The 26,844-nt window shown below is 43.9% G+C and overlaps 1 protein-coding gene across 2 annotated transcripts in view; it reads right to left on the reverse strand.

Annotated features, from left to right (window-relative positions):
- Positions 1–26,844, reverse strand: part of USP12 (ubiquitin specific peptidase 12) — a 74,477-nt gene that overhangs the window by 22,750 nt on the left and 24,883 nt on the right. For both annotated transcript variants that reach the window (XM_048846309.2, XM_075127545.1), the window contains 2 exons: positions 25,033–25,246; positions 16,958–17,187 (listed from right to left, as the gene is read on the reverse strand). In XM_048846309.2, the coding sequence (XP_048702266.1) occupies positions 16,958–17,187; positions 25,033–25,246 (444 nt within the window). The remainder of the gene's footprint in view (positions 1–16,957; positions 17,188–25,032; positions 25,247–26,844) is intronic.

Genomic DNA, 26,844 nt, shown 5'->3' on the forward strand with positions numbered 1-26,844 from the left:
AATTGCTGTGTGACTTGGGGCAAGTCACTTGATTTCTCTGTGCCTCACTTCCCCATCTGCAAAATACTTCTGTTCTCGAGCACCGTGGTGTTTGTTTGAACTGTTAGTTCTTTCGGGAGGAGCAGTCACTTATGTGTGTACAGTGTCTAGCACAGTAGCGCAAAAACTTGTACCTTCCACCAACAGAAATTGGTCCAATAAAAGATATTACCTCACCTCTCTTGTCTCTCTCAAAGTTCTATCATGCCAATGAGAAATTAACAGCTCAGCAAAGTCTAAAAATATTGTTTTCAGTTTTGTTGCCAAAATGCTGCCCAAATCAGACAAATTTAAAACAGATCTGCCCATCCCAATAACCAAAAGACAAACTCTTGAATACTACATTAAAATAAATAAATTTTGCTTTTGGCAAAGCTATCTTTTTACCAGAAAGAAGTCATGGGGGAAAAAATTAGTTCTAATACCCAGAAGTGAATTCAACATCTCTTATTACCCACATTATATAGTATATAACTGCTGAAAATCATGTGGTACATCCCAGTTAATTGAGCTGGAAGATGGACTTGTGGATCAATAACTTCCTTTAAAAGAAAGAAGGCAAAACACCCTAAAAAGTCAGGGATATGACTAGGATTACGCTACAACCCAGGGATCCCCCTCTGCTGCTCAAAAAGGCACTGTATGTTAGCATTATTCTCCAGCTATAATTAAGTTTTATCCAGAGCCCTAAAAACATGAGTCTCCCACCACACATTTTCTACCTCTACGCATTCCCTTCTACTTGCATAGTCCCCTATATATCTATGCATGGTACTTATTTGAGTGCCTAACAATCTAAAAAGAAAGTACTTACCTTGTGCAAGTAATGACAACTCTTTGAGATGTGTGTCCCCATGGGTGCTCCACTGTAGGTGTGCTTGCATCCCTGCACTGCTGATCATAGAACTTTGATAGTAGTGTCCGTTAAGCCCACACATGCACTGTTTGTCCTTGTGCCCTGCCACGAGACTAGCCACTGTAGGCAGGCTAACCCCCCTCAGTTCCTTCTCTACCAAAGTCACTGACAAGAACTCTGAGGTGGAGGGGAGGAGGGTAAGTTGTGGAGCACCTATAGGGACACAAATCTCAAAGAACCACTGTTACTGCACAAGGTGAGTAACTTCTTCCAATAGTGTCCCTAAGCCCTGGTCTACACTAGGACTTTAGGTCGAATTTAGCAGCATTAAATCGATGTAAACCTGCACCCGTCCACACGATGAAGCCCTTTATTTCAACTTAAAGGGCTCTTAAAATCGATTTCCTTACTCCACCCCTGACAAGTGGATTACCACTTAAATCAGCCTTGCCAGCTCGAATTTGGGGTACTGTGGACACAATTCGACGGTATTGGCCCCCGGGAGCTATCCCAGAGTGCTCCATTGTGACCGCTCTGGACAGCACTCTCAACTCAGATACACTGGCCAGGTAGACAGGAAAAGAACCGCGAACTTTTGAATCTCATTTCCTGTTTGGCCTGCGTGGCAAGCTGCAGGTGACCACGCAGAGCTCATCAGCAGAGATGACCATGATGGAGTCCCAGAATCGCAAAAGAGCTCCAGCATGGACCGAACGGGAGGTACGGGATCTGATCGCTGTATGGGGAGAGGAATCTGTGCTATCAGAACTATGTTCCAGTTTTCGAAATGCCAAAACCTTTGTCAAAATCTCCCAGGGCATGAAGGACAGAGGCCATAACAGGGACCCGAAGCAGTGCCGCGTGAAACTGAAGGAGCTGAGGCAAGCCTACCAGAAAACCAGAGAGGCGAACGGCCGCTCCGGGTCAGAGCCCCAAACATGCCGCTTCTATGATGAGCTGCATGCCATTTTAGGGGGTTCAGCCACCACTACCCAGCCGTGTTGTTTGACTCCTTCAATGGAGATGGAGGCAATACGGAAGCAGGTTTTGGGGACGAAGAAGATGATGATGATGAGGAGGTTGTAGATAGCTCACAGCAAGCAAGCGGAGAAACCGGTTTTCCCGACAGCCAGGAACTGTTTCTTACCCTGGACCTGGAGCCAGTACCCCCCGAACCCACCCAAGGCTGCCTCCTGGACCCAGCAGGCGGAGAAGGGACATCCGGTGAGTGTACCTTTTAAAATACTATACATGGTTTAAAAGCAAGCATGTGAAAGGATTACTTTGCCCTGGCATTCGCAGCTCTCCTGGATGTACTCCCAAAGCCTTTGCAAAAGGTTTCTGGGGAGGGCAGCCTTATTGCATCCTTCATGGTAGGACACTTTACCACTCCAGGCCAGTAACACGTACTCGGGAATCATTGTACAACAAAGCATTGCAGTGTATGTTTGCTGGCGTTCAAACAACATCCGTTCTTTATCTCTCTGTGTTATCCTCAGGAGAGTGAGATATAATTCATGGTCACCTGGTTGAAATAGAGTGCTTTTCTTCAGGGGACACTCAGAGGAGCCCATTCCTGCTGGGCTGTTTGCCTGTGGCTAAACAGAAATGTTCCCCGCTGTTAGCCACAGGGAGGGGGGGAAGGTTGAGGGGGTAGCCACGCGGTGGGGGGAGGCAAAATGCGACCTTGTAACGAAAGCACATGTGCTATGTATGTAATGTTAACAGCAAGGTTTAGCCTGAAAGAGTGTAGCCACTCTTTTATAAAATGTGTCTTTTTAAATACCGCTGTCCCTTTTTTTTTCTCCACCAGCTGCATGTGTTTCAATGATCACAGGATCTTCTCCTTCCCAAAGGCTAGTGAAGCTTAGAAAGAAAAAAAAACGCACTCGAGATGAAATGTTCTCCGAGCTCATGCTGTCCTCCCACACTGACAGAGCACAGACGAATGCGTGGAGGCAAATAATGTCAGAAAGCAGGAAAGCACAAAATGACCGGGAGGAGAGGTGGCGGGCTGAAGAGAGTAAGTGGCGGGCTGAAGACAGGGCTGAAGCTCAAATGTGGCGGCAGCGTGATGAGAGGAGGCAGGATTCAATGCTGAGGCTGCTGGAGGACCAAACCAGTATGCTCCAGTGTATGGTTGAGCTGCAGCAAAGGCAGCTGGAGCACAGACTGCCACTACAGCCCCTGTGTAACCAACCGCCCTCCTCCCCAAGTTCCATAGCCTCCACACCCAGATGCCCAAGAACGCGGTGGGGGGGGGCCACCGGCCAACCAGCCACTCCGCCACAGAGGATTGCCCAAAAAAAAGAAGGCTGGCATTCAATAAATTTTAAAGTTGTAAACTTTTAAAGTGCTGTGTGGCGTTTTCCTTCCCTCCTCCACCACCCCTCCTGGGCTACCTTGGTAGTCATCCCCCTATTTGTGTGATGAATGAATAAAGAATGCATGAATGTGAAGCAACAATGACTTTATTGCCTCTGCAAGCGGTGATCGAAGGAAGGAGGGGAGGGTGGTTAGCTTACAGGGAAGTAGAGTGAACCAAGGGGCGGGGGGTTTCATCAAGGAGAAACAAACAGAACTTTCACACCGTAGCATGGCCAATCATGAAACTGGTTTTCAAAGCTTCTCTGATGCGTACCACACCCTCCTGTGCTCTTCTAACCGCCCTGGTGTCTGGCTGCACGTAACCAGCAGCCAGGCGATTTGCCTCAACCACCCACCCCGTCATAAACGTCTCTCCCTTACTCTCACAGATATTGTGGAGCACACAGCAAGCAGTAATAACAGTGGGAATATTGGTTTAGCTGAGGTCTAAGTGAGTCAGTAAACTGCGCCAGTGCGCCTTTAAACGTCCAAATGCACATTCTACCACCATTCTGCACATGCTCAGCCTGTAGTTGAACAGCTCCTGACTACTGTCCAGGCTGCCTGTGTACGGCTTCATGAGCCATGGCATTAAGGGGTAGGCTGGGTCCCCAAGGATACATATAGGCATTTCAACATCCCCAACGGTTATTTTCTGGTCTGGGAATAAAGTCCCTTCCTGCAGCTTTTGAAACAGACCAGAGTTCCTGAAGATGCGAGCGTCATGTACCTTTCCCGGCCATCCCACGTTGATGTTGGTGAAACGTCCCTTGTGATCCACCAGAGCTTGCAGCACTATTGAAAAGTACCCCTTGCGGTTTATGTACTCGGCAGCTTGGTGCTCCGGTGCCAAGATAGGGATATGGGTTCCGTCTATGGCCCCACCACAGTTAGGGAATCCCATTGCAGCAAAGCCATCCAGTATGACCTGCACATTTCCCAGGGTCACTACCCTTGATATCAGCAGATCTTTGATTGCGTGGGCTACTTGCATCACAGCAGCCCCAACAGCAGATTTGCCCACTCCAAATTGATTCCCGACTGACCGGTAGCTGTCTGGCGTTGCAAGCTTCCACAGGGCTACCGCCACTCACTTCTCAACTGTGAGGGCTGCTCTCATCTTGGTATTCATGAGCCTCAGGGCAGGGGAAAGCAAGTCACAAAGTTCCATGAAAGTGCCCTTACGCATGCGAAAGTTTTGCAGCCACTGGGAATCGTCGCAGACCTGCAACACTGTGAGGTCCCACCAGTCTGTGCTTGTTTCCCGAGCCCAGAATCCGCGTTCCACAGCATGAACCTGCCCCATTAGCACCATGATGCATGCATTGGCAGGGCCCATGCTTTCAGAGAAATCTGTGTCCATGTCCTGATCACTCACGTGACCGCGCTGACGTCACCTCCTCGCCCGGTATTGCTTTGCCAGCTTCTGGTGCTGCATATACTGCTGGATAATGCGTGTGGTGTTTAATGTGCTCCTAATTGCCAAAGTGAGCTGAGCGGCCTCCATGCTTGCCTTGGTATGGCGTCCGCACAGAAAAAAGGCGCGGAACGATTGTCTGCCGTTGCTCTGACGGAAGGAGGGGCGACTGACGACACAGCTTACAGGGTTGGCTTCAGGGAGCTAAAATCAACAAAGGGGGTGGCTTTACATCAAAGAGTATTTCAGGCAGGACTTCACGGAGGGTTCCAATAAGAAATGGTGCACCTAAGTTATTGTTCTTATTGGAACAAGGAGGTTAGCCTGGCCTCTGATTGATATATGGCTAGATTTACCTCGCTGCACCTTCTCTGTGAGTGACTGCAGTGTGACCTAGAGGAATGAGTCCCCTAGACAGGGGAGGGGGGGAAGCAAATGAGTACAAAACAAATCTGGTCTATTTCTTGTTTTGATCCACTCCATCTATCTTTTACATCTTTGGCTGGCAGCAGACGGTGCAGAAGGACTGCATGCCATCCACATCTCATGGCTGCTTGGCAGAAGATGGTACAGTATGACTGCTACCCATCCTCATCTCTTGCCTGTCCAGCAGAAGATGGTACAATACGACTGCTAGCAATCTGTATCGCCTGCCTGCTCACCATAAGACGGTTCAATAGGACTGACTGCAGGACTAAAGAGAATGACCTGGTCAAGTCACTCCAAATTTAGTCCCTGCGCCCATGTCTGCCCAGGTGCTCCCAGCCAACGTGGCCAGGAGCACCTCGGACACGACAAGGACGGCTACCAGTCGTACTGCACCGTCTGCTACCAGAAGGCAATGGGTTGCTGCTACTGTGTAGCAATGCCGTACCGCGTCTGCCAGCACACAGGAGACATACGGTGACGGTTACCTGAGCGGGCTCCATGCTTGCCGTGGTATGGCGTCCGCACAGGTAACTCAGGAAAAAAGGCGCGAAACGATTGTCTGCCCTTGCTTTCACGGAGGGACGGAGGGAAAGGGGGCCTGACGATATGTACCCAGAACCAACCGCGACAATGTTTTAGCCCCATCGGGCATTGGGATCTCAACCCAGAATTCCAATGGGCAGCGGAGACTGTGGGAACTGTGGGATAGCTATCCACAGTGCAACGCTCCGGAAGTCGACTCTAGCCTCGGTACTGTAGAAGCACTCCGCCGAGTTAATGCACTTAATGCACTTAGAGCATTTTCTGTGGGGACACACACACTCGAATATATAAAACCGATTTCTAAAAAACCGACTTCTATAAATTCAACCTTATTCCGTAGTGTAGACATACCCGAAGGGTGCTCCACTGTAGGCCACTCATGAGCAGTATCCCTGCTGGAGGGCTGGGGCTTTGGAGTTGGGTCAGTTACAGATCTCACAACTGTGGAGCTGAAAATGGCATTGGATGGGGAGTCCCCAGTGATTGCAAAATGTTCTGCGAAGGCGTGGACTGACGCCCAAGTCACCGGTCTACAGATCACTGAGATAAGGACATTGTTGAAGAAGGCAACAGAAGAGGAGATTGATCTTGTGGAGCATGTACCAACAGTTTGGAGGTGTCATATTGTGAACTTGGGAACATTGTTTAATGCAGTTTGAGACCCACTTGGAGAGTCTCTGGGCTGATATTGCCGAGCCCTTTGAACTTTCCACAATGGAGAGGAAAAACATAGGGACTTCTTAAAAAGTAGACGGTAGAAGGCTAGGCTCTCCTGATATCTCGAGTGTGTAATATACCCTCTCTGTTGTCTTGGTGAGGCTTGGGTAGAAGATTGGAAAGTGAATCAATTAGTTCATGTGAAACTGGGAGATTACCTTAGGAATGAAGTTTTGATGTAGTCCGAGAGTAACCTGGTCCCGAAAGAATACTGTGTAGGGATAACGTGTCATTAGGGTCACTATTTCCCCTATTCTCGAAGCAGAGGTGATTGCTATCAGGAAGGCTGTTTTCACTGATAGGTATGTACAGTAACTCCTCGCTTAAAGTTGTAGTTATGTTCCTGAAAAATGCAACTTTAAGCAAAACGATGTTAAGCAAACCCAATTTCCCCATAAGAATCAATGTAAATGGGGGGGGTTAGGTTCCAGGGAAACATATATATATATATATACACACACACACACACACACACACACACAGTATAAGTTTTAAATAAACAATTTAATACTGGAACACAGCGATGATGATTGTGAAGCTTGGCTGAGGTGGTTAAGTCAGAGGGTGGGATGCCTTACTGCTAAATGATGAACTAGCACTTGGCTGAGCCCTCAAGGGTTAACTCATTTTTGTTCAGGTAGCTTCACACTCTACAAGGCAGCACAAACGGAGGGAGGGGAGACAACATAGCAGACAGAGACACACACCCTGTGTGTGAGAGAAAGATGTGCATTGCTCCTTTCAGTACGCTGACCCCACTCTAAGTACATTGCCTTTTTAAGTTAATCAGCAAGCTGAGATGGCAGCTGCTGCCAGGAAGCTCCCTCTGTCCTGAGCCCTGTCATGTGTCCCCTCTGCTCTATGGAAGATGGGGTAAGCGGGACACCCTGACATTAGCCTCCCTCTTCCGCCCAACCCCTGCACAGCAAAAAGGAGGCTCTGGGGAGCAGCTTCAAGGCAGAGCGCAGGAGCAGCACATAGCAGTGGGGGGAGGGACAGCTGAACTGCCGGCAGTTGATAGCCTGCTGGGCAGCTGCCGCACAGGGAACTTAGTGGAACGGGGAGCTGTTAGGGGGGCTGCCTGTCCACCTGGGTTCCAAGACCCCACCAGCTAGCTGCAATGGGCTGCTCTTCCTGCAAGCCGTGGACAAAGCAGGCGACTGCCAAATGACGTTATAAGGGAGACCTGCACAACTTTAAACGAGCATGTTCCCTAATTAATCAGCAACGTAACAATGAAACAACATTAACCAGGATGACTTTAAGTGAGGAGTTACTTTAAGTGAACAGCTAGCCATGGGTCTGAAGGGAGACCTGGTCAGTCCTTTCAGTACCAGGTTTAGGTCCCATGAAGGGGTTGGGAGTCAGGGCTCTGAGGAGGCAATCGTCCAGAGAGGGGTAAATCATGATCCCTTGGGAGACTTAAGTGGACAGCCACTACTGAGAGAACCTTGGAGAATATTGTCGGGGCAGATGATAGTCTGAAAGGGAGTAACGTGTATTGGTAGTGGTCTTGTCCCATGAGCACCCACGGGGAAAAAGTGGTGGGTGCTGAACACCCACCGGCAACTTCTTATCAGCTCCCCTCTTCCACTGCAGCGCCTCCCGTGCACTGCGATCAGCTGTATCGCGGCATGTGGGAGGCTTTGGGGGAGGAGCGAGGGTGCAGCATGCTCAAGGAAGGGAGCGGAACAGGGTGGGAAGAGGCGGGTGGGGGCGGGCATTTGGGAGAAGGGGTGGAGTGGGGGCTGGATCTGGGGCAGAGCCAGGGATCGAGCACCCCATAGCACATTGCAACATTGGTGCCTGTGTCTTGTCCTAGGATGAATCTGATAAATCATCGATGAGAGGGTAGGATTGAGATACGAAAGTAGGAATCCTGAAGGTCAAGAGTCGAAAAAAAGTCTCCCTGTTTCAATGCTGGAATGATCATTGCTAGAGAGTGACCATCATGAATTTGAGCTTTGACAAACTTGTTGAGAGCTCTGACGTCTAGTACGGGTCTCCAACCACCCTTCCTGATGGGTTTTAGGAAATAGTGAGAGTAGAACCCTTTGCATCGTAAAGATGGTGAAGTACTGGTTCTATGGCTCCTAACTGGAGGAGATGATCTACCTCTTGTCGTTGTAAACTCTTGTGAGAAGGATCCCTAAAGAGGCATGGGGAAGGCTGTTGTGGAGGGGTCAGGGAGGTAAAATGAATAGAGTACCCATTGCAAATGATCTCTAAGACCCATTGATCCAAATGTTATGCATTCCCAGGTGCTGCAGAACATTGCTAGCCAGTGGCCAAATGTCTAGTGGCCAAAATGGTCACCTGTAGCAGTTGGGGGGAGTGGTCTATCGAAGCCTCAACCAACACCTCAAAATTGGTGCTTGAAATTGACAGCTGGAATGAGGAAGACTGTGGGCCAGATGGTTTACACCTTGAGAACTTATTTTTCCTTTCTCTGTGGCTCATAGTAGCACTGAGCTGGGTATTGGGAGGTGTGGTTTGCGCTGAGGCTGCGGACTAAATTTCCTCTTTTGTCCTGGCGTGTAGATGTCCAACGAACAAAGAGTTGCCCTAGAATCCTTCAGGGTGTGAAGAGAGGCATCCATCAAAAGGAAAGATCTTCAAAGGTCGACTGTACCTCCTTCGGAAAAGCTGACAGATGTAACCATGATGGACATCACATAACCGTGGAGATGGACCTTATGCTGTGTCAGGGGCAGACTGTAGTGTTGTCTTGGCCACTAACTGTCTCTCTTGGATAACGGCTTTAAATTGGTCACAGAGAGACTCAGGCAACTGTTAAATAAAATTGTTGTTCTGAATAGTTTACATAGTCGTAACTTGCCATCAGGGCTTGGTAACTGGCAATTCAAAACTGAAGCATGGCCGAGGAGTATGCTTTCCTCCCAAAAAGGGACTGGGAGCGTTTGGACCTATCGTAGGGAATAGACCTCATCTGGTGTTGCTGGCCACGGGAATTAACTGCATCCACCATGGTGGAGATGGGTGGAGGGTGGGAAAAGAGGAATTCAGTCTCTCTCACTAGGACATAATATTTTTTGTCCACCTACTTGCAGGTAGGTGTCACTGATACTGGGGTCTGCCAAATGGTTTTTGTGGGGTCCAGAACAGTCTCACTAATCAATTTTTGAGGATGAATGGAATAGGTCAGAATTGATGATGGGTGTCCTTGACTTCTTCTAGTGTTATTTGGAGAGTATCTGTCACTCTCTTTGCTAGGTCCTGGAAGAGGTGAAAATCATCAGCCAGAGATGGTGGGGGAGGCATGACAGCCTCATCCGGGGAGGAGAAGGATATGGTCCTTGTCAGGGTTCCTTCCCCACTCTGCACTCTGGGGTACAGATGTGGGGACCTGCATGAAAGACCCTCTAAGCTTATTTTTATCAGCTTAGGTTAAAAACTTTCCCAAGGCAGAAATTCCGCCTTGTCCTTGAACAGTATCCTGCCACCACCAAGTGATTTAGACAAAGAACCAGGAAAAGGACCACTTGGAGTCCTATTCCTCCAAAATATTCCCCAAAGCCCTACACCTCCTTTCCCAGGGAAGGCTTGAGAATAATCACCTCTACCAATTGGTGAGGATAACAGACCCAAACTCTTGGATCTTAAGAACAATGAAAAAATCAATCAGGTTCTTAAAAGAAGAATTTTATTTAAAGAAAAGGTAACAGAATCACCTCTGTAAAATCAGGATGGTAAATACTTTACAAGGTAAACAGATTCAAAACACAGAGGATTCCCCTCTAGGCAAAACTTTAAAGTTACAAAAAAACGGGATAAACCTCCCTCTCGCAAAGGGAAAATTCACAAGTGGAAAACAAAAGGTAATCTAACGCGTCTTGCCTTATTTACTTACTCTTTTTGTAATATCAGAGACTTGTACGGGATGGTTTATAGGAGGAGTTTTTTGACCTGATGCTTCTCTGCTTTCCCCAGAGAACACACCAACAAAATCTTTGCTCCCTCCCCACCCCCGCCGATTTGAAAGTATCTTCTTTCCCCACTGGTCCTTTTGGTCAGCTGCCAAGCAGGTTATTTGAGCTTCTCAATTCCTTACAGGTAAGGAGGAATTCTAGGCTACCCTTAGCTGTATGGTTATGACAGTCCTCAAGGTCACCTCTTCCTCAACACCGCCCTATGGTTCCTTCCTGATTCCTTCTGGAAGTTATGAAGCTCTGGACGCCACAGTGGAAGGGGTGCATCTCAAGGATTCTTGGGTGGGGCTTAAAGCCTGAGAAGCATGGCGGTGATAAGCAGTGGTCTCAGTATGGCCGTAGTGATTGTGGTGGTGCCCAAGGTTGGCCATACCATGATGGTGGTAGTGGGCCAGCTGAGGGTACGCTCAGTGGCCCGGTTGATATCGGGCACCATACGGAGCTTGAGATGAGTACTGTGATACCGCCTCCTCTGGTTCGCTATCCAAGTCTGCACTAGAGAGTGGGGGAGCATGATAGGGCAGCAAGGAAAACTCCCATGCCAAATGAAGACTCGGTATGGAAATCCTGGTACCAACAAGAGGAGACTCTGCAATGTCTGATACACGGAGGTCCCTTGAGTGCCGGAATGCTGGCAGTACTGACCAACTCGGTGCCACTGTCAGTTCCAGGGAGGACGGAGATCTTGCCCGCACCTATCGTTCTGGTGTGGGATGGGGTGTCGATGATGGTACCGATGGAGAACTGCACACCAGCAGTGCCTTCTTAGTGGAGTGCTTACTCCTGTCCTTGGTCCCTCAGTGCTGTTGACTTGGTGCCTGAGCCCATTGAATCCATAGGCTTGCTCACAGTACCTACCGCCGTTGAAATCTGTGAGCAGTGGGTACCGGGCTGGGATTGTCTTGGTGCTGATGGTACCAAGGATACTGAGCATGTCAGAGATTGTTGGCAGCTATCTCAGGGCTCACTGTGGGGACTTCCTGCTCTCTTTTTTGATGATTTATGAGAGGGGTCAGCGCCTGGTTTCTTCAATCTACAGTCTTTAGATGTTGAAGATTGTGGGGAAGACTCATGTCTGCCAGGTGACTTGTTGCATGGGTCCAGAGAAGGCTGGAGGGCCGCCTCCATTAAAATGATCATCTGTCTCAGCTCCCTATCCTTGCGAGACCTGGGCCTGAGTTGCTAGTACAGACCACACTTTCATTGAATGTGACCTTCCCCCAAGGCAGCATATGCTCTGAGAGTGTTTGGAAAGAGGTTATCCCTGTTGCATACAAGAAAGGCACTTCTTGAACTCCTGTGAACTGGGCATACCCTGTTAGGGGAAGGGTCCCCAAAGAAAAAAGGTGGGAATTTTTTATTTTTTTTTCAGGCAGAAAAGATAAGATAAAAAGGAAAGAACTACAACTACATACTAGGAGATCAACTAACTACAGAAATGCAGAACAAAAGGACTGGTCGTAATGCACTGTGAATAGCTCAGTCTCCAGCCAGGGACAATTGAGAAGGAACTGAAGGCAGTTAGCCTGTGTGCTGGCTAGCCTCTTGGCGGGGCACGAGGACAGACAGCACGTAGGTGGGCCTACCGGACACTGCTACCAAAGCTCTTCAGCAGGGAGCATGGTACCTACAGTGGAGCACCCATAGGGACACTACTCAAAGAAGAATATTTTTATCCTCACAACACCCTTGTGACATAAGAAAATATTTTTATACTTTTATTTTAGAGATGGGAAATTGAGGAATGGAAACACTAAGTGACTTGCCCAATGTCATACAGAAAGTCTGTGATGCAGCAGGGATTTGAATTTCGTCCTCCCCAATCCCAGCCTAGCACACTAATAACTGGACCATACTTCTTCTCATTCTGCCCTCATCACCATAGCGTCCAAGTACTTTAAAAACATTAATTAATTTATTCTTATAATACTCCTTCTGAGGAAGAAAAGTATTATCCCCATTTTACAGAAGTGGAACCAAGGCACAGAAGAGATAAAGGACTTGCCAAAGTCACACTGGGAATTTGTGGAAGATCCAGGAATTGAAACCTGAACTCTGGAACATTAGCCTAATGTCTTAATCACAAGACCATTCTTCTTCCTTTTCCTGAAATTTTCCCCACATCTTTTAACTATTTCAAGTTATAATCAGAAAACTTTATACTATCTTCACTCAACCATATTCACTGAATTGAGACTATTTGCGGGTTTGCCATCACCCTTCCCTTATATCTTAGGGGAAATTCTGTATGATCCAAGAATCAATTAATATTACTTTTATTTTCAAAGAGCAGCAAATTCGTAACATGAGCACATACTACCAACATCCCCACCTTCCAAGCCAAAATCCTGATAAAATCTCTATTGAAGGAAATATACAGATAATGGTTCTGTTACAGCGTAGCTGGTCCCAGAAAACTAATCTTTGCTTAAGAGCAGCCATTCTACGTCCTCACAATCACCTTCCATTTGTACTACACAAAAGCCAAAAAACAACTCAACATCTTCCTGCATAGACACACTCTGGCCCACGACCAAAGTGTGTGTCTAGGACAGCGGTTTTCAAACTGTGGGTTGGGACTAGTAGACACTCAGCTTAATGAAGTCAGGCACATAACAACAGGTACCAAGTAGGGATGTCAATTAATTGCAGTTAACTCACGCAATTAACTCACAAAAAATTAATCACAACTAATTGCAGTTTTAATTGCACTGTTAAATAGAATACCAATTGAAATTAATTAAATATTTTGGATGTTTTTCTACCTTTTCATATAGATTGTAGTCTGTGTTGTAATTGAAATCAAAGTGTATATTATTTTTATTATACATATTTTCACTATAAAAATGATAAACCTCATACAAGTACTGTAGTGCAATCTCTTTGTTGTGAAAGTGCAATTTACAAATGTAGATTTTTTTTTGTTATATAACTGCACTCAAAAACAAAACCATGTAAAACTTCAGAGCCTACAAGACCACTCAGTCCTACTTCCTGTGCAGCCAATCACTAAGACAAACGAGTTTGTTTACATTTACAGGAGATAATGCTGTCCTCTGTCTTATTTACAATGTCACCATAAAATGAGAACAGGCAATTTGCACGGCACTTTTGTTGCTGGCATTGCAACGTCTTTACATCTCAGATATGCTAAATATTCATATGCCCCTTCATGCTTCGGCCACCATTCCAGAGGATATGCTTCCATGCTGATGACGCTTGTTAAAAAAAGAATGCATTAATTAAATTTGTGACTGAACTCCTCAGGGGAGAATTGTATGACTTTTGCTCTATTTTACCCACGTTCTGCCATATATTTCATGTTATAGCAGTCTCAGATGATGACCCAGCACATGTTATTCATTTTAAGAACACTTTCACTGCAGATTTAACAAAATGCAAAGAAGGTACCAATGTGAGATTTCTAAAGATTTAAGAATCTGAAGTGCCTTCCAAAATCTGAGAGGGATGAGGTGTGGAGCATGCTTTCAAAAGTCTTAAAAGAACAACACTCCGACGTGGAAACTACAGAACCCGAACCACCAAAAAAGAAAATTAACCTTTTGCTGGTGGCATCTGACGCAGATAATGAAAATGAACATGCATCAGTCCTCACTGCTTTGCATTGTTATCAAGCAGAACCCGTCCTCAGCAAGGACATGTGTCTTCTGGAATGGTGGCTGAAGCATGAAGGGACATATGAATCTTTAGCGCATCTGGCACATAAATATGTTGCGACGCCGGCTACAACAGTGCCATGAGAATGCCTGTTCTCACTTTCAGGTGACATTGTAAACAAGAAGCGGGCAACATTATCTCCTGCAAATGTAAACAAACTTGTTTGAGCTATTGGCTGAATCAGAAGTAGGACTGAGTGGACTTGCAGGTTCTAAAATTTTACATTGTTTTATTTTCGAATGCATTATTTTGTACATAATTCTACATTTTTAAGTTCAACTTTCATGATTAAGAGATTACACTATAATACTTGTATTAGGTGAATTGAAAAATACTATTTCTTTTGTTTTTTTACAGGGCAAATACTTGTAATAAAAAATAATTATTAAGTGAGCACTGTACACTTTGTATTCTGTGTTGTAATTAAAATCAATATATTTGAAAATGTAGAAAACATCCAAAAATATTTAAATAAATGGTAGTCTATTATTACTTAATTGCACGATTAATTCTTTTAATTGCTTGACAGCCCTAGTACCAAAAGAATGATTAACCTGGCCTGGCTGCTGGTCCTGTGCAACAGCGTCACCTTGCAGAATCTGCTCCTTAAGGAGCAAAACAGGCCACATCTATCCCTGCTTACAGATTAGTTTAATCCATTGAGCCATCATCTCAGCTCAGTTTCCCTAAGGAACCTTGATATCACCTCCAGGTGGCACTGTAGCTGGCAAGAGCAAGCTTCCAACATTGACAGTGCCTATCTTGTGACAGATCCAACAGTCCAGCCCCTAGTTTTGACATTCCATGCCATTTTTGGGTAAAGCTCAAACACTTATAGAATGATCAGATGTGCTGACCATGACTATAAGTGGTCTGACCTTAAGAGCCTCTCCATGCCAACTGGCAGAGACCCACTATTTTGTAACTCCTATCAGACCTGACAAACTCACTCCACCTAACATATTGCTATCATTTATCTGTAAAGAGTACTGTGTGAAGTATCAAATGAAAGCTGAAAACTGGTGACACATCTGTCATTAATATCATTGCATGATGTATGTACACATGGCGTGTAAAGAGTTGTACGTGTGCCAGAAATATGTTCCTAAAATGTGTTTTGAGGGCAGAGTTGATAAACAAATTTCTCCTAGACAAAGGAATGTTGATTTACCTATTTACATGTGTGTCTAATGTAAATTGAGTGTGGTGATGCCAGAGACATTGAGCAGTTCCTTTACATCAGAGGTTAACGTCTGTTATCAGGAGGATAAGTCGTCAGCACACCAGAAGATACATCACAGGTCATCCTGACTCTTGAGACAATGAACTTCGGGAAATGTAAGGAGAAGCAAAAGGGCATTTTGTTTTCATCACTGGGGGAGGAGAGGAGGAAAGAAGTCAGTGTTCTTTACATTCTGTGAACGGTGGATCCCCAACTACATAGGGTTGGTGATGTTAAAACTGGCTGTAGGTGAGAAAACTGCCTTGGACAAGGATTGTAAGCTGTTAAGTTTTAGTCACTAGAAAGCGTGATTATATTATGGTTTATTTGTAACCATTTTCTGTTATCTCTGCTTAGAATCACTTTAATCTGTTTTTTACTAATAAAACTTACTCTTGTTTTACTATAAATTCATCTCAGTGCTGTTAAGTGAGGTGTGGATCCTCAGCTAAGCCAACAGGCTGGTATATATTCCTTCTCTTTAGAAACACGGGCATCCAGTGGCTGGATGCTGCACAGAGATGCTTCTGGACAGTTAGGGAACTAAAGTACATCAAGGGTTAACCTGCAGAGAAAAGTTAGGACTGATAGAGTGAGAAGGAGTTTGTTTGGCTGGCTAACAGACTGGGGTGGCAGAGAGCACCAAAAATGTGTACACAGAGTGTAGTACCAAAAATGTATCTTTTGCTAAAGCAGAAGGGTGACAGTGAGTTACAGTTCCGGATGCCCTAAAAAAAGTGTCAAAATGGGGCCTTTGTAACTCCCCCATGTTGTTGCTGTGGCCAGTTAGAAGATGTAGGCCACATATTAGTAGGCTGCATGCATCAGCAAGGGCTGCCCGGTTCCATCATGGTCTGGCATAATGCCCTCCCATCAGCTATTGAATGGTTAAGACATTTAAATTAATGCACCTGACTTGATCATCTATCCAGATGCAATGTTTAAGTTATATATTTTACAGTCATCATCCTAATATCTTATTTTAAGTAGGGACTTATTTTAGACTTGAGCTGATCCTCTAGACCAGAGCTGGAATAGTATCCTGTGGAGAAACATCTCTCTATATTCAAGACTTGGCTATCTAAATAAATGAGGAAAAATGGGCCAATTTTGACAATGGAATTCTGCCATACTGATTTTAGCACTGTTAAGCAAATTTGGCCAATTAAAAACTGATCAAGCTCACCTGGGAAGATATACTTAATTATAGAACATAAATGTGCATGTTGAATGATAGCAATGTTTTAAATCTAAATCTGAAATAGGTTAGATTTAATAGTTTACTATTAGAAGAAAAGGATTAACAACGAAAACAAAAAAGGTGGATTTACATATAACTATCTATAGTCAGGCCCTTCTAAACTTTTAATCCTTGTTTTTAAAACATTATCTAAATTCTCTAGCTGATTATGGAGGGCACAATTCAAAAATCCAAATGCAGATTTTTCATGCAACAGTTTGCTCAGTACTCTCACTGACCAATAACTCATTCAGTGATTACTCATTTAAAAAAAAAATTTCATCACTCACTAATATTTAGTGGAACATACAGATAGTCACATTTAAAGCTTACAGAAATAAACCAATTAGTCTAATACACTTACCATCTGCATGAATCTTGAAACTAACAGAGTAAAAAAAATTAAAATAATTTGAACTGCATATTTAAATTACAAAGAAAAATGGATTCCTGAAAGTATGAAATAAGAATTTCTTCTATAAAACAAATACAAACTTACAGTTTCACAAGTAAGACATCTGGTTTCATTAGTTAATGTTCCCTGAAAGATCTCATGAACCCAGGTCGGGTCTGGGGTGCTGTTATTGTTTTCGTTGTCAATACTGCCATTAGGTAGACGGCCATTTTGTTTTTCCTGTTTTCTCTCTTCTTGTAAAATATCAGCAATTGTGTTTAAAAGATAGTTTAAGAACTCATGCGCATCCTGCTGCATGTAGTTGTCAAAGAGCTCTAAAACATGAAGATAAAATAAAATAACCAACTAATTAAAATTTAGAATAAAAAGTCCAATGAATGTAAAACTTTCAAAATATAAGTCAAAAATATGGCATTAGCAGAACTTATTTCATAGACATATGCAATCAATTTTAACCTTTAAAAAAAAACAGTGAAAGCAATCAAATTAAAAAACTTTGGCAGAACAAGGTACTGTATATATATTTGGATAAATAATACAGATAAGAAGGGATTCTAAGATGAATTTTATGATGTAAACATGTATGGAAAAGAGAAAAGTGTACTTATGGAAAAGGTATTAAGTCCAATACAATGCCTTGAAATATAGGAAAATATTGATTAGGATGCTTTCTCAAAATTTCCACCTCCCACCCATATGTACTTGTTACAAACACAAATAAAGTAAAATTACATTAAATGATTGCAGAGCACAATCTAAAGAAGAGGACACCATATAACAGTGGCTCTCAAACTTTTTTACTGTTGACCCTTTTCACATAGCAAGTCTCTGAGTGCGATCCCCCCTTATAAATTAAAAACCATTTTTATACAGTAACTCCTCACTTAACATTGTAGTTAACTTAACATTATGTTCCCGAAAAATGCAACTTTAAGTGAAACGACGTTAAACAAATCCAATTTTCCCATAAGATTTAATGTAAATGCAGGGGGTTAGGTTCCAAGGAAATTTTGGGGGGCAGACAAAAGGCATTATATATATATTGTACAGTACTGTACTGTGGTTGGGAAGTGCCCCTGGCTTACCCTATACAGGCACTGCGCTTCCTCACTCCTCCCCCTCCCTCCCAGAAAGTCCTAAGCACTGCCAAACAGCTGTCTGGCGGTGGGGGAAGAGCTGGGAGGGAGCGGGAGGAGGCGGAGAAAAGGAACTTGCTCAATGCTCCCTTGTAAAGTTGCTGCTCTTCCACAAAATCTTACATGCAGTGTACAGAGCAGGCAGCCAAACAACATTATAAGGGAGCATTGCACAACTTTAAACGAGCACATTTCCTAATTGAGCAGCGACATAACTTTGAAACAACATTAAGCGGGAGGACATTAAGTCAGGAGTTACATAGGATACAGAAGGACCTAGACAAATTGGAGGATTGGGCCAAAAGAAATCTGATGAGGTTCAATAAGGATAAGTGCAGGGTCCTGCACTTAGGACGGAAGAACCCAATGCACAGCTACAGACTAGGGACCGAATGGCTAGGCAGCAGTTCTGCGGAAAAGGACCTAGGGGTGACAGTGGACGAGAAGCTGGATATGAGTCAGCAGTGTGCCCTCGTTGCCAAGAAGGCCAATGGCATTTTGGGATGTATAAGTAGGGGCATAGCGAGCAGATCGAGGGACGTGATCGTTCCCCTCTATTCGACATTGGTGAGGCCTCATCTGGAGTACTGTGTCCAGTTTTGGGCCCCACACTTTAAGAAGGATGTGGATAAATTGGAGAGAGTCCAGCAAAGGGCAACAAAAATGATTAGGGGTCTGGAACACATGAGTTATGAGGAGAGGCTGAGGGAGCTGGGATTGTTTAGCCTGCAGAAGAGAAGAATGAGGGGGGATTTGATAGCTGCTTTCAACTACCTGAAAGGGGGTTCCAAAGAGGATGGCTCTAGACTGTTCTCAATGGTATCAGATGACAGAACGAGGAGTAATGGTCTCAAGCTGCAGTGGGGGAGGTTTAGATTGGATATTAGGAAAAACTTTTTCACTAAGAGGGTGGTGAAACACTGGAATGCGTTACCTAGGGAGGTGGTAGAATCTCCTTCCTTAGAGGTTTTTAAGGTCAGGCTTGACAAAGCCCTGGCTGGGATGATTTAACTGGGAATTGGTCCTGCTTCGAGCAGGGGGTTGGACTAGATGACCTTCTGGGGTCCCTTCCAACCCTTATATTCTATGATTCTATGATACTGTACATTTAACACCATTATAAATGCTGGAGGCAGAGCAGGGTTTGGGGTGGAGGTTGACAGCTCGCGACCCCCCCAGGTAATAACCTCAGGACCCCCTGAGGGGTCCCAACCCCCAGTTTGAGAACCCCTGCCAAATAATATAGTTCAATGCCACCATTTACATTCAAACATGTCCTAAGACGTCAGGCAAAAGTTGACATTGGTCTATGTCAAGAATCATGCATGACTGTAAGTACTTCTATAACATTACCCATAAAACCTATATTCCACAAACTTTACGTCTGGGGATGAGAAAGTGCAGTGGTATATAAGAACAGTCTTTTTATCCCATGTGCTTCGAAACTACTTACAGAGTGAACAGGCTCAAAAGAAAGCCTTAAACAACAGGCTTATGCATAGGTTGGTTCAGTCAAAGCAGACACACAGCTTTGAACAGAGAAACATTTCCTGATTCTACCTTCATCAGAGGAAGAATATGACCACTATGGCCTCAAAGGCCAAATCTACAAAAGTGCAAGGTTTTTGTTTTTAAATACTATCACAAGTGCGACTCCATAAATGCTAGCAATAATGAAAACATTATAATAAACAAGGCCCCTACAGATGTCAGTATTTTTAATGAATATCATCTAACTATTAAAAATATAAAACTATTTTAAAAATGGTGGTAGCCACAGGTCCCTTGTCTACATATGGCTAAAAGGACTTAGCCCAAGACTCAAAGTGGACAGGAGCAGTGACAGCCAACCACCAAATTTGTTCTCCCTTTTTGAGCAGTAGTTGACTCAAAGGAATTGCACATTCACCTTAATTACCAAATCAAAAATATTCTATGCCTGCATAACTAATCATGCAATTCCTCCAATGGGGCTCTATATATTGGTTACATAGCAGAAATTGTGTTTCTACCTAACAAATTACAAGTTGCAACTTGTTCTTAGTCCAAGAATATAGAGCAAATGTTAGCCCATAAGTGAAGGAATGGTACCATAAATAGAAAGACGAACAAAAATGTGTCATCAGTTTAATATGGTGCTACTACAATCGAGCCTACATCTGAGGAGAGTATATTTGAAGATACATGGAAATTTGGCTAGCCTATTTTAGGGAGTCTGAAAAGAAAAAAAACAACAACAACATTTGGAATAGGGAAAAATTGCTAGTTTGATTCTAGATCACTAAGAGGGTCTAAAGTAAAAAGTGTCACAGATCATCTACAAACCAAGCAGCTTCCAGGACAAGACACAACTATACTTTTCAGAGTTGAAAATAAACTAGATCCCAGATCAAACCAGCCCAAATGTCTCTATTTAATTGAATATTTTAATGAGGTGGCATAACAAGTATTTCAAGTGCCCTGAAGGTAAAAGGCTTGTCTCAGAGGTTCTTAGCAGTATTGCATCCAGATTCCAGTGTAGTTAATGTCCAGTCAACAGTCTGATATTAAGCACAGTGGATCTAATCCCACAGATGATCTTGCCATTATTTAATTCAAGGATTAGGAGTGATCGAAACAAAAGGAAATAGAACACTTCCACTTGGTTAATGAGAAACTGCAAACTTGAAGCATGTCAGTTTTTAAACTCTTATTACCATATACTGTACAGTATGTATTTTAATGTAATAGAGTCTAGAAATGATATAGAGGTAAGAGATTCTGAGCACAGAAAGAGTCTTGATATGACAGCTGTGAGGATATAAAACTCCTCATGAGTGATTGGTCTTACTTAATGAGAGTAGAATCCAGACTGGGTTTTTCTTTGCGTTTATCCTCTTTCATGTATTGTATATCAATACAAACATAAATCTACTATTCCTAGGAGACATATTTTTATAAAGAATTCTCCATTGTAGCTATCAAGAAAGTTATTATTCATGGATGTACTTTTTAAAAAAGTTAATTCATCAGAGTAGTTAATACTTCAGTGTACATAATCAGCCACCTGGCAATTCAGCAATTGTCTCCTATAAGTCTATACCAGGGATGGCCAAACTTACTGAATCTCTGAGCTGCATACAACAATCTTCAGAAGTTCGAGAACCGGGACGCGCCTGCCGGGGCTTCAGCAGGCGCTGGGCTGAAGCCCCGAGCCCCAGCAGGCACCTCCCATGGAATATAGAGTCTTTTTTACTTCTAAATCCCCATTTGAATAAATCCCAAAGTCAGCAGTGATTAAAGTTGATGTGTTTGATGAGTGAGATGATGGTGTTTTATGATATGTACACTTAAAATACCATTATAGTTATCACCTTTGATGGCAGTCTCAGCAGAATTGCCAAGAGCTAAATGGCATGGAGATTGAACTATTCTCTCACCTCTAAAAACAGTCACCCTTCTTCAGATTTAAGACTCACTGGTGTGAGAAAGCTTGCACAACACTACTACCTATGCTATAAACTGCTCTATTGATAAACAGATCATCTTCCAGGTCTGAAAAATCTAGCATCTTTCATGAGCAGTAAATTCACTCAAGGCTTGAAATAAATTGTTATGCTATCCTAGAGTAGTTTGTCTTTATTATGCATCTTCATAATATTTGAATACATTTTAATTTTAAATGTTTAATTTGGAAATATGACCCAGGATGGATTATACAGGTATGAAAATTTCTACTATATGAAAGTGTTGCCATATTTAACTTGTGTAAACCAAGCACGGAAGTTTTTATTGAAAGACAACCTGTAATTAATTTAAATAAAATGTACAATTTACAAGCATTATTTTATATTTCCTCCAAATCAAGTAGCAGATCTATTAAAGGATTTAATTATATTTTACTACACAGAATTATTTCATGAACCGTCCTAATCAACAAGCATTACAAATACCAAATAGGAAGTGTTAAATATATGAAATTAGGCGTGTCCATGGCACTAGGATAATTACTGGAAGGGTTACTAATTTTTAAAGAAGAGTATATTAATCCTGAATAGAAATGTTAAGTCCTAAGTGTTATATAAACATGAACTGAACTAAATTTAAGCTATAATTTTCCAGTCAAAGCCTTAACATGGAAAGACAGACCTTCAGGGCTCACTTCACACTTTAATTATTTCATTTAATTAGTAATATTCTTACTAATAAGCACTAACATTCTGGAACAACAGAAAGTTTCAGATTATTTGATTTTAACATATGAACTGAGACAAAAGAATGGCCATTCTGGGTCCAACCAAAGGTCCATCTAGCCCAGTATCCTGTCTTCCGACAGTGACCAACACCAGATGCTTCAGAGGGAATGAACAAAACAGGTAATCATCAAGTGATCCATCCTGTCACCCATTCCCAGCTTCTGGCAAAAGAAAAGGAGTACTTGTGGCACCTTAGAGACTAACCAATTTATTTGAGCATGAGCTTTCGTGAGCTACAGCTCACTTCATCGGATGCATACCGTGGAAACTGCAGAAGACATTATATACACACAGAGACCATGAAACAATACCTCCTCCCACTCCACTGTCCTGCTGGTAATAGCTTATCTAAAGTGATCATCAGGTTGGGCCATTTCCAGCACAAATCCAGGTTCTCTCACCCTCCGCCCCCCCCCACACAAACTCACTCTCCTGCTGGTAATAGCTTATCCAAAGTGACCACTCTCCCTACAATGTGCATGATAATCAAGGTGGGCCATTTCCAGCACAAATCCAGGCTTTCTCACCCCCCCACCCCCGAAAACACACACACACACACACAAACAGGAGAGTGAGTTTGTGTGTGTGTGTGTGTGTGTGTGTGTGTTTCCGGGGGGGGGGGGGGGTGAGAGAGCCTGGATTTGTGCTGGAAATGGCCCACCTTGATTACCATGCACATTGTAGACATGTAGGGAGAGTGGTCACTTTGGATGAGCTATTACCAGCAGGAGAGTAAGTTTGTGTGTGTGGTTTCTGGAGGGGGGTGAGGGGGTGAGAGAACCTGGATTTGTGCAGGAAATGGCCCACCTTGATTATCATACACATTGTGAAGAGAGTGGTCACTTTGGATGGGCTATTACCAGCAGGAGAGTGAGTTTGTGTGTGTGTGTGGGGGGGGGGGGGGGAGGCGGAGGGTGAGAAAACCTGGATTTGTGCTGGAAATGGCCCAACTTGATGATCACTTTAGATAAGCTATTACCAGCAGGACAGTGGGGTGGGAGGAGGTATTGTTTCATGGTCTCTGTGTGTATATAATGTCTTCTGCAGTTTCCACGGTATGCATCCGATGAAGTGAGCTGTAGCTCACGAAAGCTCATGCTCAAATAAATTGGTTAGTCTCTAAGGTGCTCCTTTTCTTTTTGCGAATACAGACTAACACGGCTGTTACTCTGAAACCTGGCAAAAGAAACTGTGCCTCTGCCCAGTTTCGAAGCAGGGCCCTTTTGTGTGTTAGCCAAACATGATAACCACTATACTACAGAAACAAACACAGATGTGAGACAAATAGCAAGAACAAAAGCTTTAAAACAGCGATTTTTGACAAAAATCTACAAATTCCACACTGCCTCCAATATTTGCTAAGCACTGCCTGGGCTCAGTTCTGTATGAGACGGGGGAAGGGGGTGGGGGGGAAGACATTGCCTCAAGAAGGCCAAAGTATTTCTCAAATGTGGCCACCGGGGCTTTTCTTGTGGCCAGGCTTCTGGGCAGTGATGGGGGAAGGAGCAAAGCAGCGGCCCCTCCTCTGGGGCTGCCAGGAGGGGTTGGGCCCTGACCCTCTCAGGATCCACAACTGCCGGAGGAGCAGACAGAGGTTGTGAGTTCTCTGCCTTCCTGGGGGTGGTGGGGCTCAGGCTTCCAGCTTTAGCCCTGGGTTGGTGTGGGCAGGCTCCAAACCCTGATCACAGGGCTTCGGGCTCACCACTCCCCCGCCGCACCACCTGGCTTGAAGGGTTTCTATCATGTACAGGATTTCAATGGTTCTCAGCACGACCACTATAAAAATTGTTCCAGAGCCCCTGCCCACTGCCTCCCTTCCCACCTCACCATCCAAGGTTTAATTTGTCCCCTGGCTTGACAGGGATGAGTAAGTCTGCTGTGAAAAGCAATATTTGTATGTTTGTTAATATCACTTTTCACTGCCTCCCAGCTAGCTAACCAGTCTGCTGCTGTGAAAAGTGATATCAACAAGCATACGAATATCTCTTTTCACAGAAGCAGATTTATAAGCTATCAAATCTAAAAAACAAGAACAACCAAAACAGCAAAACAACAACATGCAAAACACCTTATTTGTGTTTCTATTCTGTTTAGGTCCAGTAAAGAACAGACACAACTGTACATTATTTTTAGTATTGAGTCTGCAAAAAAACAAACCTACATAAATTACTGTATATACTCGCTCATTAGCCCATTTGTTTATAAGCCGACCCCCCAAGATGGAGACGTAAAAATAGTAAAAACTGTATGACCCTTTCATAAGCCGACCCTATATTTCAGGGGTTGGCAAACTTTGGCTCCTGGCCCGTCAGGGTAAGCTACTGGCGGGTCGAGACGTTTTGTTTACCTGGAGCATTCACAGGCACAGAGCTCCTCAGCTCCCAGTGGCCGCGGTTTGCCGTTCCCAGCCAATGGGAGCTGCAGAAAGTGGTGCCACTTCCCAAAAATATTCGGCTTATGAACGAGTATATACGGTACTGTGATTTGGACATGTATATGTGCATATTTATTTGTTTTTCCTAAAGTTAATTAAGCATTTTAGGGAAAAAATGTCATAGCAGCCACCAGCAAGAGTTGGTGGCCGCACTCTGAGGCCACCAAAAAATGTGTTGTGAGAACTTATTCAGCATGTGTGTCGTCTTTTCTGTCTTTTACAGCATCAAGCGTTCCTGTTGTACTTAGCAAATATATTTTACATATAAAAAAAATGTCAACCTTTCAATTTCAGTATTAAATCACAATTGATGTAATTAGTATACACAGAATAAAAGAAAAATTAAGAAGGTACCATTTTCTTTCCGTAATCTTGTTATAAACTTCTTCGGAGGTATTACTCCAACTTTTTTCTTCTGTGTAGCTATGCTGTGGAAGAGATCAGCTAAGCATGTAAGAAGGGTCTCTTTTTTTCGGGGTTGACTCTTGTATGCTAGGACTTTTTCTCGAAATGGTCGACAAAAATAAAGTGCCTGAAGAACTGAATTGCAGTAGCATGTGTTCCCAAACTATAAAATAAGAAAAAAAAATATTACCTTGTATTGTATTTCTACAGTGATGCAAGGTTAAAAAAAACAAAACTAAATATAAACGCACAAGCAAGGGCAAATTTTCTGGAAGGCATTTCTTGTTGATTTTCAGACAGTAAAGAATCTCAGGCGGCAACATAAATAATGGGGAGCACTCCAGATATTTTTAACTGATACTAGATTGTGTTTTCCTGTTTGTAATAACTGGGGTATGTATGTGTTATCAATGCTTTACAGTGCTGCAGAACTGTAAAAGTATTCAGTAAGTGCTCAGTATTTACCTAGTGCCAAAAATGTATACAACACAGTATAAAGAGTAAACTGAAAAAATGAGATTCTCTGCCACATATATCAGTCAAAACACCACTCAGTACAATGAAGAACAGAGTGTAATGTCGTGTTTATAGCTGAAATTCTTCATGGTAAAGGTAGGTGGGTCTTCGAGAAAAATGCATGGTCCTGGGCAAGTCTCCCCATCTGTAAAAAGGGAACATCATATATCTGCCACACATAGATTCTGTGAAATACAGTCAATATTTGTACAGCATTTTAAAAACGCAAAATGCTATTTTCATCATATAAATTGTAGAATCATAGAAATGTAGGGCTGGGAAGGGTCCTCAAGTTCGTCCTCCTGAGCTAAAGCAGGACCATGAATACCTAAGCCCTGGTCTACACTAGGAGTTGAGGTCGAATTTAGCAGCGTTAAATCGATTTAACCCTGCACCCGTCCACATGACGAAGCCCTTTTTTTCGACTTAAAGGGCTCTTAAAATAGATTTCCTTACTCCACCCCCGACAAGGGGATTAGCGCTGAAATCGGCCCTGCCAGGTCGAATTTGGGGTACTGTGTACGCAATTAAACGGTATTGGGGTCCAGGAGCTATCCCAGAGTGCTCCTTTGTGACCGCTCTGGACAGCACTCTCAACTCAGATGTACTAGCCAGGTAGACAGGAAAAGGCCCGCCAACTTTCGAATTTCAATTTCCTGTTTGGCCAGCGTGGCAAGCTCCAGGTGAGTGCAGAGCTCATCAGCAGAGGTGACCATGATGGAGTCCCAGAATCGCAGAAGAGCTCCAGCATGGACCGAACGGGAGGTACGGGATCTGATCGCTGTATGGGGAGAGGAATCCGTGTTATCAGAACTCCGTTCCAGTTTTCGAAATGCCAGAACCTTTGTCAAAATCTCCCAGGGCATGAAGGACAGAGGCCATAACAGGGACCCAAAGCAGTGCCGCGTGAAACTGAAGGAGCTGAGGCAAGCCTACCAGAAAACCAGAGAGGCGAACGGCCGCTCCGGGTCAGAGCCCCAAACATGCCGCTTCTATGACGAGCTGCATGCCATTTTAGGGGGTTCGGCCACCACTACCCAGCCGTGTTGTTTGACTCCTTCAATGGAGATGGAGGCAACAGGGAAGCAGGTTTTGGGGACAAGGAAGATGATGATGATGAAGTTGTAGACAGCTCACAGCAAGCAAGCGGAGAAACTGGTTATCCCGACAGCCAGGAACTGTTTCTCACCCTGGACCTGGAGCCAGTACCCCCCCGAACCCACCCAAGGCTACCTCCCGGACCCG

The sequence above is a fragment of the Caretta caretta genome, chromosome 1 (genome assembly GCF_965140235.1).
Source record: "Caretta caretta isolate rCarCar2 chromosome 1, rCarCar1.hap1, whole genome shotgun sequence".
Lineage (NCBI taxonomy): Eukaryota > Metazoa > Chordata > Testudines > Cheloniidae > Caretta > Caretta caretta.